Here is a 16,601-nt window from a genome sequence, read left to right as displayed (position 1 = left end):
CCCACTTCTGCTTCACCCCTAATGCCTGCACTGTGCCCCTCTTCACTCCAACCCCTGCAAGCCCCTCCTGTGCCCACCTGGGGAAACAGACGTGCATGCACAGAATGGCTGGTATTGCTGCTTGCTCCCACCTCAAAAGCTGCTTCTCCATGCACCACTAGGGGCTGTGTGGGGGGAGGAGGGACATGGGCAGAGTGAGGAGCAACATCAGGGCTCCCTGCATCCAGGTCTCTTTCCCCACCGGGGCTGTGTAAGGGGGAGGGTGGAGAGCAGCTCTTGATGCTTGCCTCACAGCACTGCACAGACCCCCAGTTTGAGAACCAATGGCCTCCTCCTAACACACTGAGGTTGGCAAGACTCACTGTCCCACAGATGGCATACCCAGCCAGTGTAGATGCCTGACCATGTCTCCTGCCACCTGCACACCAGCAAGCTGCTGGAGGGCTCATCCATGCGTATACCTGCTCCACATTTACTAAAGGCACAGCAAGAGCTGCAGACTAATGTGTTTCCCTAAGTGCCCCTGGAGGCATTATCTTATTCCTGCTATTTGCAGCTATAATGCCTCCCTTCTACCAGCACTCAAGCCATTTGCCTTCTTTCCCCCTCCCCCCCAAAACATGGCTTTGTGACATAAGTAGAAACTAATAGAAGATTATGTGCAGAAATACTTTTTAAGACATGAGCAGACAGAACATTCACATATCCATGTCTCAGTGATGTATTGATATAGGAGTTTGCAAAAGACACGGGCTGGTCCAAGCAAAACTGGGCTGTCCTACAAAGACATTCAAATAAGCCTCCTGCTACAAGGCCAATTGTTCACTTTTCAGCCATGGGCCATCCGCCTCAAACTGCTTCGCAACGGGACGGGAAGACAGGGGTGGCGTTTCAGTCCCACATGCAGGCAGAACTTTTAGGGAAACAGTTTTCCCATCCTGTGAATATTTTAGAGAGTTCAAACATTTTTATGGTCCTGACAGAATGAAAAGTCAAAATCTCAAAAATGTTCGCAAACTGAACAAACAACTTTTTTTATATTAGGTCAATCAAAACATTTTCTTTTGATAAGTTCAGAATGTTTTGTTTTGATTTTGACCTTTTTTCTTTTGCTTAATCTTTATTGTCTAATTAGCTTACATTTCAAAACAAAAAGTCATTCTGAACTGGAAAACTGACATTTTTGGTTTTGAAAATGTTGAAATGGAATATTTAGACAATTTTGAAACTTTTTCCCCCAAGATTTTTTGGAGTTGGGAGAGTCATCTAAACTGATCTTGTTTCACGAACAATTTTGGTATAGACTGACTTTTTTGATGAAATATGATTAGCTGAAAAATTCCCAACCAGCTCTACCCACAAAACCATATCCAACTTGTCCCTGGAAGTACATGTATTTCCCACCAACTGCTTAAGTTATTATCTTCACAGAACACTCAGTCAACCGGAAGTAGCTCGTATGCCACATCCAGCGGTAGAGTAGCATACACAGTAAACATTCCACTGACACTTCAGCCTGTCCATTGTGTAGTGGGACCCTCAGGACCAGCAGCTTTTGCAGCTGAGGTTAGGCAGCATTGTCTGAATCAGCACTGCTTTTACTTCTTATAAAGAATAATCCTTCCCTTGAAATGAAACTCATGCTTTGCACAAGCCCCATTTTGTAAGAAAATCGGGTAAGTCTTTGGGGCTATAAGTTCCTAGTTCAGTCCAGTTATTGCTCTGTTTCTTCTGTCTGGGGCCCATTTAAAATTCTTCTCGCACGGAGTTGCCTTGCAAAAAACTGCCTTATATTGACACTGGAAGAACACACTGAAACCCAAGCTGGCCACTGCTGGTGCCTAATGCAGCATTCCCTGGCTGCTACTGAGGCTTGTGTTCCTTTAAAATCAGCAGCAGCCTCCATAGACTAGGAAGCTTTGCAGAGCTCATTTGGACTGCACTGCGTATTTACTATTATCATCTGAAGTCCTCGTGATAACATACGAAACCCCTCAGTCACCTGCTGGGCTCCTGGCTACTGTATGTTCCCAAAACATCAGTCATTTTAGGATCTGCCGTCACTGAGGAGAAAGTGCTTTACCTGGTTATCATCCACAGAGTATTTGAACTTTTTAGCAGAGCCTTGAGCCAGGGCTAGTGATGCTACATAACCAACTAACGCTACTCCAAAAGCTTCAGTAACTACTTCAGAGAGGATGTTCATGGGTGGAGCTTTCGGCGCTGGTATCCTGTAAAGGCAAAGACAATCCTTCTTACTGGACCTGATACACGTGTGATAAATCCTATACCAAAGCTATGTATAATTGTAATGCATAAAAGATCACAGAGACACAGTCCTTGTATACACTGACTCTTCTTGCCCTAAAGGTCCCATCATTGCTACCACTGTTTCAGTTGCACCAGTGGTAACAGCAGCAGGAGCACTAGTGTAAAAATAGAACTGGCAGCCACCGACATTTTGAGAACCATGTTGGGTAGACCTCCTTTAAAGCACACAGTGCTTAAAATGATATTGGCAACCTGTAGCCTTGATAACATTAGTGCTGCTGCTGTAGTCAGTGGGCAGAACTGGTGCTAGCCAAAGTGGGGCATTTGGAACATATCAACCTACTAGTGTAGATGCCCCCAACTGAAAGAAATATTAGTGTTAAATCAGAAATTTATGCCCCAAAATATGTATTTTGCCTGCTTAATATGAAGGGTGTAGGGAATGGGAGGACTAATAATAATAAAATATCATTTCACAATGATTTAGGAGAGGAAGACTACCAAATCCATTTGAAACTGCAGGGGGAAAGTTAGACAGCCTGAATGAAAACAGCGGTTACTGACCCTCCGTTAACTGTTGTTCTTTGAGGTGTGTTGCTCATGTCCATTCCATGGCAGACGTGTGTGCGCCTCATGCACCAGTGCTGGAGATTTTTCCCTCAGTGGTATCTGAAGGGCTGGCTCTAGCACCCTATGGGGTCATGTGCAGATGCACTGGTATAAGTGGCGCCACCAACCTCTCTCCCGCTCAGCTCCTTCTTGTTGGAACTCTGACAGAGGAGAAGGAGGGCGGGTCATGGAATGGACACAAGCACCACATCTCGAAGTACAACAGTTATGAAAGGTCAGTAACTGTTCTTTCTTCTTTGAGCGCTTGCTCAAGTCCATTCCATGTCAGATGACTCACAAGCGGTGCCTCTGGAGGTGGGTCAGGAGTTCATGGAAGTGCTGATTGTAATACCTCTCTGACAAAGCCCACATCATCCCGGGCCTCTTGATTAATGGCATAGTGGGATGCATGGACAGACAACCATGTTGCGGCTCTGCAGATATCCTGTATTGGGACCTGAGTTAGGAAAGCTGCCGCTGACGTTTGAGGTCTTGTAGAATGAGCCGTCAGTAAAACCGGAGGCGTGACCTTCGCCTGCTCGTAGCAGGCTCAGATGCAGGCAGTGATCCAGGATTAAATCCTTGGGAAGGATACCAGCAGTGCTGTTATCCGTTCAGCAATCACAATGAACAGCTGCATGAATCTGCGGAAAGGCTTTGTCCTGTCAATGTAGAAAGTGAGAGCTCGTCTAACATCTAGTGTATAAAGATATCTTTCCTCACTAGAGTTGTGGGGCTTCGGGAAGAAGACTGGCAAGAAAATAGCCAGGTTGACATGAAACTGCGATATCCCCTTTGTCAGGAAGGTTGGGTGAGAGAAGGTGCTGGACCCTATCCTTGTAGAACATCGTGTAAGAGGGTTCAGAAGTCAGGACCTTAATCTGTCAGACTCACCTTGCTGAAGTAATCACCACCAAGAAGGTGACTTTCCATGATAGGTATAGAAGATAGCAAGATGCCTAGGGCTCAAAGGGGGGCCTAGTTATCCTTGATAGCACCAGGTTGAGATCCCACAGAGGAATCGGGTCTCATATCAGCAGGAAGAGCCTCTCCAGGCCCTTGAGGAATCTGGCTGTTATCTCATGTAAGAAGACTGATCTGCCCTGAAAGGCCGATATAGCAGGTGTACCTTAATTGATGATAATGCCAGACCTTGTTGTTTTAAGTGGAGCAGATATTCCAAAATGGATTGAATAGATGACTTAGCTGAGGAAAGATTCTGCTCATATGCCCAGCAGGTGAAATGCTTTCACTTGGCCAGGTATGAGGCTCTGAGGGAGAGTTTTCTGCTTCCTAGCAGGACTTGTTTGGTGGAGCAGGCCCGTTCCTCAAGGCTTAGCCATGCAGCATCCATGACATCAGGTGCAGGGAGGCTAGGTTCAGATGTAGCAGTCAACCATGGTCTTGTGAGATCAGGTCCGGTCAGTTTGGGAGGGCCCAAGGGGGGTCATGGATAAAAGTAGCAACATGCTGAACCAGTGCTGGCGAGGCCATGCCAGAGCTATCAAGATAACTCATGATCTGTCCCTCTTGATCTTTATGGGGACCTTGTGAATGAGGGAAACTGGGGGAAGATATACATCAGATCCCTGACCACAGTAGGAGAAAGGCATTGGGAAGCGATCTCTTGTCTCATTGGCTGAGGACCACACTTCCCCTGGCTGTTGACGTAATACTTCGAAGCCGTGTTGTCTGTCATCACTTGCACTACCTTGCCGGACGGTTGGGGAAGGAACACCTTGCAAGCCAGTCAGATTGCTCTGAACTCCCTGACGTTTAAATGTAATGCCAGCTCCTCCTTGGAGCAGAGGCCCTGGGTCCTGAGGGTGCCAATATGCCTCCCACCACCCCAAAATCCAAAGCATCCAATACCAGGGACAGCATTGGCCATGAAGCCGCAAAGGGGATCCCCTTTGATACATGATGAGGGTTCGACCACCATCCTAGGGAGGTAAATATGGAGGGATCCTGAGGACCATGTCAAAATGGTACCTGACTGGGGAGTAAACCAATGCCAGCCATATCTGCAGAGGTCTGAGGTGCAACCTCACGAGCTGAACCACATAGGTACATGCTGTTATATGCCCTAACAGCCTGAGGCATACTCATGCCATGGTAAGGTGTTGAGCTATGACATGTGCTATAAGTTCTGATATGGCCAAGAATCTGGCCTCAGGTAGGAACACTCTGGCTTGGGGAGAGTCGAGAACTGCCCTGATAAACTCTATCCTTTGCACTGGTACTAATGTTGATTTATGTTCGTTTACCAACTGGCCCAGCACTTGACAAATTGCCCGTATAACAACGATGCTGTGTTGGACATGAGCTTTTGAGTGACCCTTGATGAGCCAATTGTCAAGGTAAAGGAAGACATGTATGTCCCATTGTCTGAGGTAGGCTGTGACCACTGCCACGCATTTTGTGAACAACTTTGGATAGGCCAAAGGGAAATATTGTGAACTGGCAGTTCTTCTTCACAACTACGAATCATAGGAATCTTCTGTGGCCACAAAAGATAGAAATATGGAAGTACGTGTCCTTTAAATTGAGGGCGGTGTACCAGTCGCCAGAATCCAGGGAGGGAATGATGGAGGCCAGAGAGACCATGCGAAACTTCAGACTTCTTGAGATACTTGAGGAGGCCATTCAGGTCCAGAATGGGCCTTTTGAGATCAGAAAGTAGTGGGAGTAGAACCCTATCCCTCTCTGTTCTCAGGGAACTTCCTTTACAGTGCCCACCAGTAGGAGGGCTTGCACCTCCTGGGTCATTAGTTGCTCAGGAGAAGGGTCCCTGAAGAGGGACGGGGATGAGGGGTGGGAAGGTGACACTGAAACAAACTGGAGAGTGTACCCCACTGCTACGGTACTTAACACCCATTGATCCTATTTTACATCAGTCCAGGCCAGGAAGAAGGGTGCAAGACAGTTTGAAAATAAAGGGGAGGCTGGATCCTTGGTAAAGGCTGGTAGGTTGCCCCAGGGCACGCCTTCAAAAGGCCTGCCTCCCCCCAGAGGGGTAGTGACTCAAGCCCGATTGAGAGGCAGCAGCAGGAGCTTGACCCTGGGATTTCTTATAACCCTTATTTTTCTTTCTGTAGGGTTCAATCCTGGATTGACCCCCAAATCTCTGAGGCTCTTGTGGCCTGAAGTGTCTCCTAGAGGTGAACGGGGTGTAGAGATCCAAGGAGCAGAGTGTGGGTCTAGAGTCCTTTAAACTGTGCAGTTTCGTGTCTGTTTGTTTTGTGAACAGGGCTGCACCATTGAATGGGAGGTCCTGAATGAATTGTTGGACTTCCGAGGATAGGCTGGATGACTGAAGCCATGATGTTCTTCTCATTGAGACAGCTGACAACATTGTCCTAGACATCTTAGCTCGGGGCTGGGGAGCAACATCTAGGTGTTGGAGATCGCTACGGAGGCCTCATCGCAGACTTGCTTCTGGATGGCCCTGCAGTCGATGGTACTAGCAAGGGTCCCAGTATGGGGTTTTCCCTTCTCGAGGCATCAGCCGCACGGGAATCGAGAGGAGGTCCTTGGCCACTTGGAATGCCTCCGATGTGGATGGTGCCAGGTGCCCCTACTACTCCCAAGAGTCAGTAGCACATCCGGGATTGGGCTGGGAACTCCAAGGGGTGAGACTGCTGCTGACCCAAGTCCCAGTGAAGACGAACGGCCCAGCATGGGTCTCGCTTCATCTCCTGTGCCCTTTTTGTCCCTCACTGGTGTCGGTGAGCACCCTCTCTTGATATGTGTATTCTTATGCTTCTTCTTTGGCACCAAGGATGGCGATTGGCGCTGGGAGGAACTGGGTGCTGGAAAGGTGCTCCACACCGATGCCCATGTACTCGACACCGAGTATGAACGTCTGGCTCAGAGGCCAGTCTAAGAGCTGACTTCATTAGAAGTGCTCTCAGTCTAATATCCTGTTCTATTTTAGTGCAAGGTCTGAACCCTTTACAGATCCTGCACTTATCTTGCACATGAGACTCTCCCAGGCACTTCAGGCAGCTCTAGTGAGGGTCATTCATTGGCATAGGCTTCTTGCATGATGCAGAAGATTTCCCTGGAGCCACGCCCCCTGTGGGATGGTATCTACAATATAACATACACTAACAAACTAACTTTTAATTATGTACACTATTACTACAAGAAAAAAAAACTGGGTTAGAAGAGCTTACTGAAGTAAGAGGACATTCCAGCACATCATGGGTGATAAAAAAGAACTGGGGGGGCAGCGCATATACGTGTGACCCCACAGGGCACTACAGCCAGTCCCACAGATACCACAGAGGGGAAAATCTCTGACACTGATGTATGTGGCACACACACCTGATATGGAATGGACATGAGCAAGCACTCGAAGAAGAACTATCTCAGATGGAATCTGCTATACTTAAAACAATGAACTGGTCAACTGTTAATGGGTCCACATAAATCAGCTCGACCACTAAAATCTCATTTCCTGATTTTGTTATATACAACAATTTAAATTACTCCTGTCAAAGCATTTACTGGTTTTGGAAGGTTATGGACTGCATTTGCATTCTTCAACACTATTGCATCTGCAGCAATTCTTTTTTTAATTAAATACACAATACACACAATACACAATACACTTTTTTTAATTAAAGCTGCACAAATAAATTTTAACTCTTCATATTAAAGAGGTCTGTACTAAATCTGAGTTGAGACAGGCGATTTCTAATTTGTCCCAAACAGTTAATATAACTGGATCTCTTAACTGATCCCAGTATTGTCCTCCTATTGCTGCAAGTCCTCAGTACACACACTATCTCATGGGCTTCCCAGAATGCACTGGACCTATGTCAGATGGGGAAACCCGAGAAGTGGTTGAAAATGTAATGGGTCAACTTGCTGAGCCTCATTTTTAAATCTTATAAACTGATAATGATCATGAGAAGCAGGCAGTATTCTAGGATCATGGACCCCAATGAGGTAGGTTCTCTCTATCTATAATGTGCTCATCACCTTATTAACTAACGCCCACATTTTTAAAGGTATTTAGGCTTTGTTCTGCTCAGCCTTGCAACACCTAACTGACTTAGGAGCCTAAGGCCCTGGTCCCTTGTATCAAGGTTGTCAGTAGGGAATTGAACCAACCCCTGTGTACATCCTTAATATCAATTGGTGGTGGTTTCCCAACTGTTTGTTTTCTCTCTTGGGGCCTGATCCAAAGCCCATCAAACTCAGTAGGAGTCTTTCTATTGACTTAACTGGGCTTTGGATCAGGTGCCTGCTGCTTCCACATTTATTAAAATACATCATTCGGTAACATTTTCCTCCCAAAAAATTATTTCTTAAGAATATCTCTATTCGATACTAATTGATTACTGGGGAAAGTGGGAGGAGAATGACTCAATGTTCTAGTTTAGAATAAAAAAACAAATAAACTGAAAAGGTCTAGAAAGACTGCTGCAGAAGAAGGGTGCTATCTACCCACCCTCTGCCCCATGGCAAGCTCCTCCATAACACCTTGCCTGTTGCCGCACAGAGAAAATTATTTTAGTAGATGGGCTACTACAGAAGGAGGTCTGGCAGTGTGTGTTGTAGGGAAGTGTGTTTTACCACCCAATCTTTCTTATATCCACTGGCCATCTTAGGGCATCATTTAGCTCACAGTTCGTGTCCTATAAAATAATGAAACAGTCCTCATAGATACCTGAATGTCTGCATTGCTCAGGATGGTACCTACAAGTTTATCCTGTGTGGGGCTATATTTAGGGCTGAAATGAGCATTGCAGGTACTTTCCCTTTTTATTTGATTTTATAACTACTTTGATTCTTTTTCATGGGCTGTTCTCTAAACATAAATAAATTTAAAAACCATGACAAATAAAGAATACATTACCCTTCTGGAATGTGTCCCACAACTTCTAGGCCATAGGTGTACTCCATATCAGCACAGTAGCAGGCAATGGATGTAGCAATTATCTATTTAATTCAGTACAGAAATTACGTTAATGTTCTATTCGCCGTAGGTACGCACATTGCTGCAATATTTGAGTGCTTCACAATCTTTAATGTATTTATCTTCATGACACCCCTGTGAGATAGGGACATGCTATTATCCCCATTTTACAATGAACTGAGGCACTGAGAGGCTAAGTGACTTGCTCAAGATTACACAGGAAGTCTGTGTGGCACAGTGGACAACTGAAACCAGATCTCTGAAGTTCCAGGATAATGCCCAGTCACTGGACCACTCTTCCTTCCTAAAAATGCCTACTAAAGTCCTGAAAGATGCCTCTCTAAACATTCCTTCCTAAAGATGCCTCTCTAAAGTCTTGGAATATGCATACTAGTTAATAAAAGTATCTTTATTTAAGCATTAAGAGCAATATTCTCTTTAGAAAGGGTGAAGGCCATATTCATAGCAAACAATGGAAAAACAATAGATCTTGTAAGATTCATTACAGGATGCCACAGCATATAGAGCCAAAACATGTTGTGGCAACCCACTAAGGGCATGGCTAAGAAAATCAATGTATAGAACCAGAATCTGTAGGGATTATTTAAAAAAAATCTCATATTTCACTAAAATCTAACATATATTAAAAAGTAATATCGCTGGGCAATTACGGTAGAATATTACAGTATTTCTGGAATTAGAAATTAAATGACATGATGCCTATGTAAATTCACATCTGCCAAACATGAATTGCTGTCCCCACACCCACACTAGTTATAAATGTTCAATTTGTGTCCACTGATCTACAAACAAAATGCAGCACAAAATTGTGTATCCTTCCAAGTACATGTTAGTGTGAAGCCTGTCAATGCTGAAGTCTATTTTTAACAATAAATTCTAGTGTTTTAAAGTAGAAGCATGCTGGTTAGTTTGCTTTCCTCTTGTCTGCACCTCACGTTTTACAAGCTTTTATTTGTATTAAGTATATCCTATGCGCCATAAGTTTTCTTATCCAAATGTGATTGTCCCCCTCCAAATCTGCCCACAGAGGGGACAATCCATGCATGTATCTATTTGTGGCTACCAATAGGGGAGCAGCACCATAATTCCTACCCTCTCAGAACCAGCAGATGGGAATAGGATTTGGTGGGTCAGAGGCACATTAATGCTAGGAGAGACTCAACAAGGGGATCTTCACAGAGTTTTCACTCCCCCGCATACATTTTTCTGTGGGTTTTTCAGCCCATTCATGTCTTTTCAGGGTTTTTTTTCTTAGTTGCAAAGCAGCTGAAGAATTCCACTGTAACCTGACATGTTGCTGTGTATCTCAGCTAGGACAATAGCATCTCGATTAGGCTGCAGTGGATTGGGTCTACTAATTTATTGCCTGTGCATTCCCACAACTTTCCCTCTGTGTCTGACTTTCTTCCTATAGTATTTTCATAGATATTTAACTAGGTCTCTCATGGTTCCTGGGACATGCTATACAAACACTTTTCTGACATGATAAAAGCTCATCCTTTCCTGCTCAGCCATGACATTGCTTCCAATTTAGGCCCTGTCTCTTCTGTACCTAGAATCATAGAATCATAGAGTTGGAAGGGACCTCAGGAGGTCATCTAGTCCAACCCCCTGCTCAAATCAGGACTAACCAGGACTAACCTCAGCTAAATAATCCCAGCCAGGGCTTTCTCAAGCCGCAGCTTAAAAACCTCCAAAGATGGAGATTCCACCACCTTCCTAGGTAACCCATTCCAGTGCTTCACCACCCTCCTAGTGAAAAACTTTTTCCTAATGTCTGACCTTAACCTCCCCCACTGCAATTTGAGACCGTTGCTCCTTTTTCTGTCATCTGCCACCACTGAGAACAGCCTAGCTCCATCCTCCCTGGAACTCCCTTTCAAGTAGTTAAAGGCTGCTATCAAATCCCCTCTCATTCTTCTCTTCTGCAGACTAAACAAGCCTAGTTCCCTCAGCCTCTCCTCATAAGTCATGTGCTCCAGCCACCTAATCATTTTTGTTGCCCTCCACTGGACTCCTTCCAATTTGTCCACATTCTTTCTGTAGTGGGGGGCCCAAAACTGGACACAATACTCAAATGCGGCCTCACCAATGCCGAATAGAGGGGAATAATCACTTCCCGCGATCTGCTGGTAATGCTCCTATTAATGCAGCCCAATATGCTATTAGCTTTCTTGGCAACCAGGGCACACTGCTGGCTCATATCCAGCTTCTTATCCACTGTTACCCCCAGGTCCTTTTCTGCAGAACTGCTGCCTAGTTCATCGGTCCCCAGTCTGTAACTATGCATGGGATTCTTCCGTCCTAAGTGCAGGACTCTACACTTGTCCTTGTTAAACCTCATCAGATTTCTTTTGGCCCAATACTCCAATTTTTTTAGGTCCTTCTGTATCCTATCCCTACCTTCCAGGGTATCTACCACTCCCCATAGCTTAGTGTCATCTACAAACTTGCTGAGGGTGCAATCTATCCCATCCTCCAGATCATTAATGAAGATGTTGAACAAAACCAACCCGTGGGGCACTCTGCTTGTGACCGGCTGCCAGCTAGACATGGAGCCATTGATCACTACTCATTGAGCCCTATGCTCTAGCCAGTTCTCTATCCATTTTATAGTCCATTCATCCAACCCATACTTCTTTAACTTGCTGATAAGAATACTGTGAGAGACCGAATCAAAAGCTTTGCTAAAGTCAAGGTATATCACGTCCACCACTTTCCCCTCATCCACAGAGCCAATCACCTCTTCATAGAAGGCAATCCGGTTGGTCAGGCATGACTTGCCCTTGGTGAATCCATGTTGACTGTTCCGGATCACCTTCCTCTCTTCTAAGTGCCTTAAAAGAGATTCCTTGAGGACCTGCTCCATGATTTTGCCAGGGATTGAGGTGAGGCTGACCGGTCTGTAATTCCCTGGATTCTCTTTCCTCCCTTTCTTGAAGATGGGCACTATATTTGCTTTTTTCCAGTCATCAGGGACCTCCCCCAATTGCCACGAGCTTTCAAAGATAATAGCTAATGGCTCTGAAATCACATCAGCCAACTCCCTCAGCACCTTTGGTGCATTGCATCTGGCCCCATGGGCTTGTGTATGTCCAATCTTTCTAAATAGTCTTGGACCTGTTCCTTCAGCACTGCGGGATGTTCACCTCCTTCCCATTCTGTGCCGCCCAGTGCAGTAGTCTGGGAGCTGACCTTGTCTGTGACGACAGAAGCAAAAAAGGCATTGAGTACCTCAGCTTTCTCCACATCCTCTGTCACTAGGTTGCCTTCCCCATTCTGTAAGGGGCCCACACTTTCCCTAATCTTCCTCTTGTTGGTAACATACCTGTAGAAACCCTTTTTGTTCCCCTTCACATCCCTTGCTAGCTGCAACTCCAATTGTGCTTTGGCCTTCCTGATTTCATTCCTACATGTTCGAGCAGTATTTTTGTAATCCTCCCTCGTCATCTGACCAAGCTTCCACTTCTTGTAAGCTTCCTATCTACTTCCTACCATTTGAGTGGCATACATAGTAGTCCCTCAACAAATAGTTAGGTCTTGCAGTGTACATGGAGCCAAATGATTTTGTAACAATATTTCTAGTGTTCTGTGTTTTCAGTTTTTATTTGTAAAAAAAAAAATCTGGGAATTTTTCAGTGTTTATTCTCCAAACATTAAAATCGGGATGAAATCAGGTTAAAAATAAAAAAATGTTAAAAATCTGGAAAAATTGGGAGGGGAAACAAAAACAAAAACACTTTTTTAATATGCACATTTTACCACAGTATAATTGAAACTTTTTTTTAATATACAAAGGTATATTTTGTCTCTCTCAGAGCTAGTAGTTTTTCCAGAAATCCTGGTTTGTGTAATTTTCTTCAAAGTATCCTCACTCATGTTGAGCCTCTTGCTGTCTTGGAGGTAGTCCAACTTTGAAAATACACACTCTGCATCAATATATCCAGGTATACACTCAAAGCTCACTGAGCCACTTTGTTGAATTTGTTAAGTGTGTCTTGATGATTGTTCCAAAAAGCCAGCACATCCAGTTTTGTATTATCAGGATTAGACAAGTTCATGTAAAGTAGCAAATTCCCCTTTCAGATTTGAAATTTCATCTTTAGTGGAAAATAGTTGAAACACTCTGGTATAATGGTCATAGTCTGCTGAAAAATTCACCTTAAGGAAAGGGTGCAACACCTGGATGACATTCCAAAAAGAATCTTCGGCACCAAACACTTCAGAGCTCAGATTATGGGTCTTGGTTGTTTGACTTTTCTCGCTGAGTGTTGTGTTGAAGATCTTGAATGCCTTTTTGGTTCTCTCATGTTTAGGGGTGGGAAGGATTTCCAGTAACAGCTGGGCTTTCTTGCCACATGTTTCTCCTGCAGCCTTTGTGCTCAGTTCAGCTGAGATTTTGTTTGTCAGGATCTGGTAAACATCTGTATTGGGAAATGCATTGGCAGTAGTCAGCGAAAACTCCAGTGTTTTCTGTGTGTCACAGTGATTCCAAGATTTCAACAATGAACATTACCTTGTGCTCAGAATCTGTTGGTCATTTTGGTTATTTGCCAGTTTGGGTATTATTTCTCTTCAGAGTTTCTGCTTTAGAACCAACAATCTGAAGATGATCTAGGAGATGCATTAGCACAGTCCACACATTATTTACATGACAGGCAGAGAAATACAAGCTCATCCACTGATATGGCACAACAGGGGTAGGTAATCGGCAGTTGGCTCTGCACTCATCTCACACTGTATTAAAAAAAAAGCTTTCAACTTGTTCACATGCTTGAAGACTGCTCTGAATCCAATGATGCAAGATTTCACATCTTTCATTTCTTCTGTAGCAGTAGTTGCTGACAGTTCAATGTTAATCAGATGAGCAGGACAGGTAATAAGTAGCAGCTCCAGTTGCTGATTGAGTTTAATTTCCTGTGCAAATTTAGCCATCGAGGAAGCAGAAGCTGTGTTAGTTGTGGCCACATTTTCCCAAGTTAGTTGGTACATCTCAAACATGTCAGTTATTTCTGCGTTGATAAAACGGCTGTCAGTAGAGGGATGAATGTCACACCAGCACAAAGCAATGGGGGTTTATTTGCTTTGAAACCAAAAAATGTAAACAGAAGGCCAAGAATCGAACAGTTCAAAGCATCAGGAGTCTTGTCAAAAATCAGACTAGACACACCATATTTCCAACAATTCATTCCATCACTTTAGATACTAAAGCATCATCATTTTATTTTAGATACTTACAAGTGAGGTTGTCTGCATTAGGAAGGGTTTTTGCTGCTGGACAGCATTGTCGCACAAAGTTACCAACTGGCCCCTCTGCTATTAACAGCAGTTGTTCGGCAAAACAAAGAGCACACGCAAATTCAATGACAGTCGTGCTGTGTCCTCTCTTTCATTAAAGCCCTGGTGAAAGCTCCTGATATTGACTGCTTATCCCAAAGCTCACTTTTTTCTTTAAGCTTCTTGTGTCACTTGCTTTCAACATGCTCCATTATTCTGTCAGTGCAAGCACTAACTTCAATGCCGCAGTATTCGCAGCGCAATGCATCCTCTTCACTCCTGTCTTGTCTTTTCTTGAACATTTCTAAGCACTGATTTTCTTGTTGGCATTCAGGCATAGATTTGTGTCTTTGACCCCATCCTTATCTTTTTACTTTATCTATCTGTAATCCCCCAAGAAGCTTGCCTAGGTTCCTGGGGCTCTGTGTGCTTGTAGTTCAGGGAGAGGCACACTATCCCTGATTGGAAGGGGGAGCCTAGGGTAGACTCCATCTGCTAGGCAACCCAGAGGGAGGCAGGAGAGACACTATGTAGAACATCAGGGGCACCTATTGGTTTGGGGAAGGATTGCATTCACTCTGGGGGGTATTAACAGGAAGTAATTGTCCTGCTCTACTCAGACCTGGTGAGGACTCAGCTGGAGTTCTGTGTCCAGTTTTGGACAGATGGAAACAAATTGGAATGAGTCCAGAAAAAAGCAACAAAGAACAACTTAAAAGATTTAGTAAACCTTACCTATGAGGAAAGATTAAAGAAATTGGGCATGTTTAGCCTTGAGGAAAGAAGACTGTGGGGGTACCTGGTAAAAGTCTTCAAATATATTAAGGGCTGTTATAAAGAGGATGGTGATTAACTGTTCTTCATGTCCACAGAAGGCAGGACAAGAATTAATTGGCTTAATCTGCAGCAACAGAGATTTAGATTAGTTAGTAGGAAAAGCTTTCTAACATAAGTAGTTAAGTACCAGAATAGGTTACCAAATGAGGAACCCCCATTATTGGAGGTTTTTAAGAACTGGTTAGACAAACATTTTCCACAGTTGTTCTAGATATACATGGTCCTGCCTCAGTGCGGGGAATGGATGACCCCTCAAGGTCCTTCTCAGCCCTACATTTCTATGATTCTCTATCCTTTGTATTTTTGAGGCTAAGCAAATTAAATTGGATGGTCTCATACTCATCAGACATAGGGAGAGGTACGTACCACCAAGTAACTGGAAACAAACAGTAAATAAAACAGGTTACCTGTCTGGCACAGTTTGAAATTAGACAGTTTGTACATAAGTACAAGCACAATTAACCTACAGGCTTCTAGATGCCATGTCTTACCAGAGATAGCCTGCAAAAATCAATCAATTCAGCAGCATATAGAATAGTTAGTAATTAATTTAATGTGATTCCAAATTGGCTCCAGTCTCTATGAAAAAGTGCCCAAAGTAGTTTGATATAACAACCTATGCAACATCACTTGATTGCCCATCAGCATTTTGCCTTCCTTAGAAAGTGTCTCCTTTTGTATAAATGAGTCCAAAGCTAGCAGAAATAAAAGGTTGGTACACTGTGAAGAGCATATGCACTTCAGAGTTCTCCTCTCAAAATTTGTTTGCTTTCTATAAGAGGTTCTGGAGAAAACAGATCCCCAGCTCTGGGTGCAGGGAAATGTCTGGATTACCACTTGAAATTTGAATGTAGAAGACCTACAGCACTGTAGCTAATTTTTATTTTACCACATGAAAAGGAAAATGGAAGTTACAGAAAATGGTAGTTTGGGTACTGATTTTGTCATAAACAGATGTAAGAAACAATGTTTGACCACAGTTAACCAGCATTCATCTCTTACTGCTTCAGAGCAAAAACATACCAATTACTTCTTGTTTTTATACTTAAAATTGCTTGTATTTTAACATTTTAGCCTCATGTTCTTGTATTTATGTAAGAAACAGTAAACATATGGAAAACATTTTACAACCTGAAAACATATGTTACTTCTTTTTTAAATTATTTATCCAAACTGTTTCCTGTTCTTACATTAACATACAGCCATGCAAATTAGCTTTACATTTAATAAGTGGCAGGTGTGGCTGTTGGTAACCATCGACAACATAGTAACCTTTAGCAGATGAGTTAAACAACCGCAAGCTTTGAAAGTCTGATACTTGATTTCCTACTTACCAAAATTAAATCGATGGGAAGAACTACTTTAATTTTTCTTTTATATTTTTCATTCAGTTCTTTAACGAGAATGAGCACCGCCGTGCTTAGCAAGGACAGAAGCAAAGCTTCTAATTGAACTAATTTGATGTTTTCAAATATGTAGGCATAAATCTAAAATGATAAAAAACAAAACAGAGATGACAACAGAATTGTATCTGTGACAAAATGCTACATGCAAGGATGAAGCCTTAACTACACTTAGATGTACAGAATTATCCTTGAAAGCTGAAACGGTGATCGAGGAGTTAAGTAATCTGACATATTGGTATTCACTTAACATT

The 16,601-nt window shown here is 43.5% G+C and overlaps 1 protein-coding gene across 6 annotated transcripts in view; it reads right to left on the bottom strand.

The window, feature by feature from the left end:
- Positions 1–16,601, bottom strand: part of SLC26A7 (solute carrier family 26 member 7) — a 148,479-nt gene that overhangs the window by 50,777 nt on the left and 81,101 nt on the right. For 5 of the 6 annotated variants that reach the window (XM_067536291.1, XM_067536301.1, XM_067536311.1 and 2 more), the window contains 3 exons: positions 16,279–16,431; positions 8,750–8,832; positions 2,084–2,231 (listed from right to left, as the gene is read on the bottom strand). In XM_067536291.1, coding sequence (XP_067392392.1) covers positions 2,084–2,231; positions 8,750–8,832; positions 16,279–16,431 — 384 coding nt within the window. Of the gene's footprint in view, positions 1–2,083; positions 2,232–8,749; positions 8,833–11,573; positions 11,953–16,278; positions 16,432–16,601 lie in introns of those variants that run through there. The other variant, XM_067536330.1, reaches the window with a different exon arrangement.

Source organism: Emydura macquarii, unplaced genomic scaffold, assembly GCF_026122565.2.
Source record: "Emydura macquarii macquarii isolate MOO-44397 ecotype Brisbane River unplaced genomic scaffold, CSIRO-AGI_Emac_v2 contig_383, whole genome shotgun sequence".
Lineage (NCBI taxonomy): Eukaryota > Metazoa > Chordata > Testudines > Chelidae > Emydura > Emydura macquarii.
The sequence above is the reverse complement of the archived record's forward strand: the minus strand, read 5'-3'. Positions and strand labels throughout refer to the sequence as shown.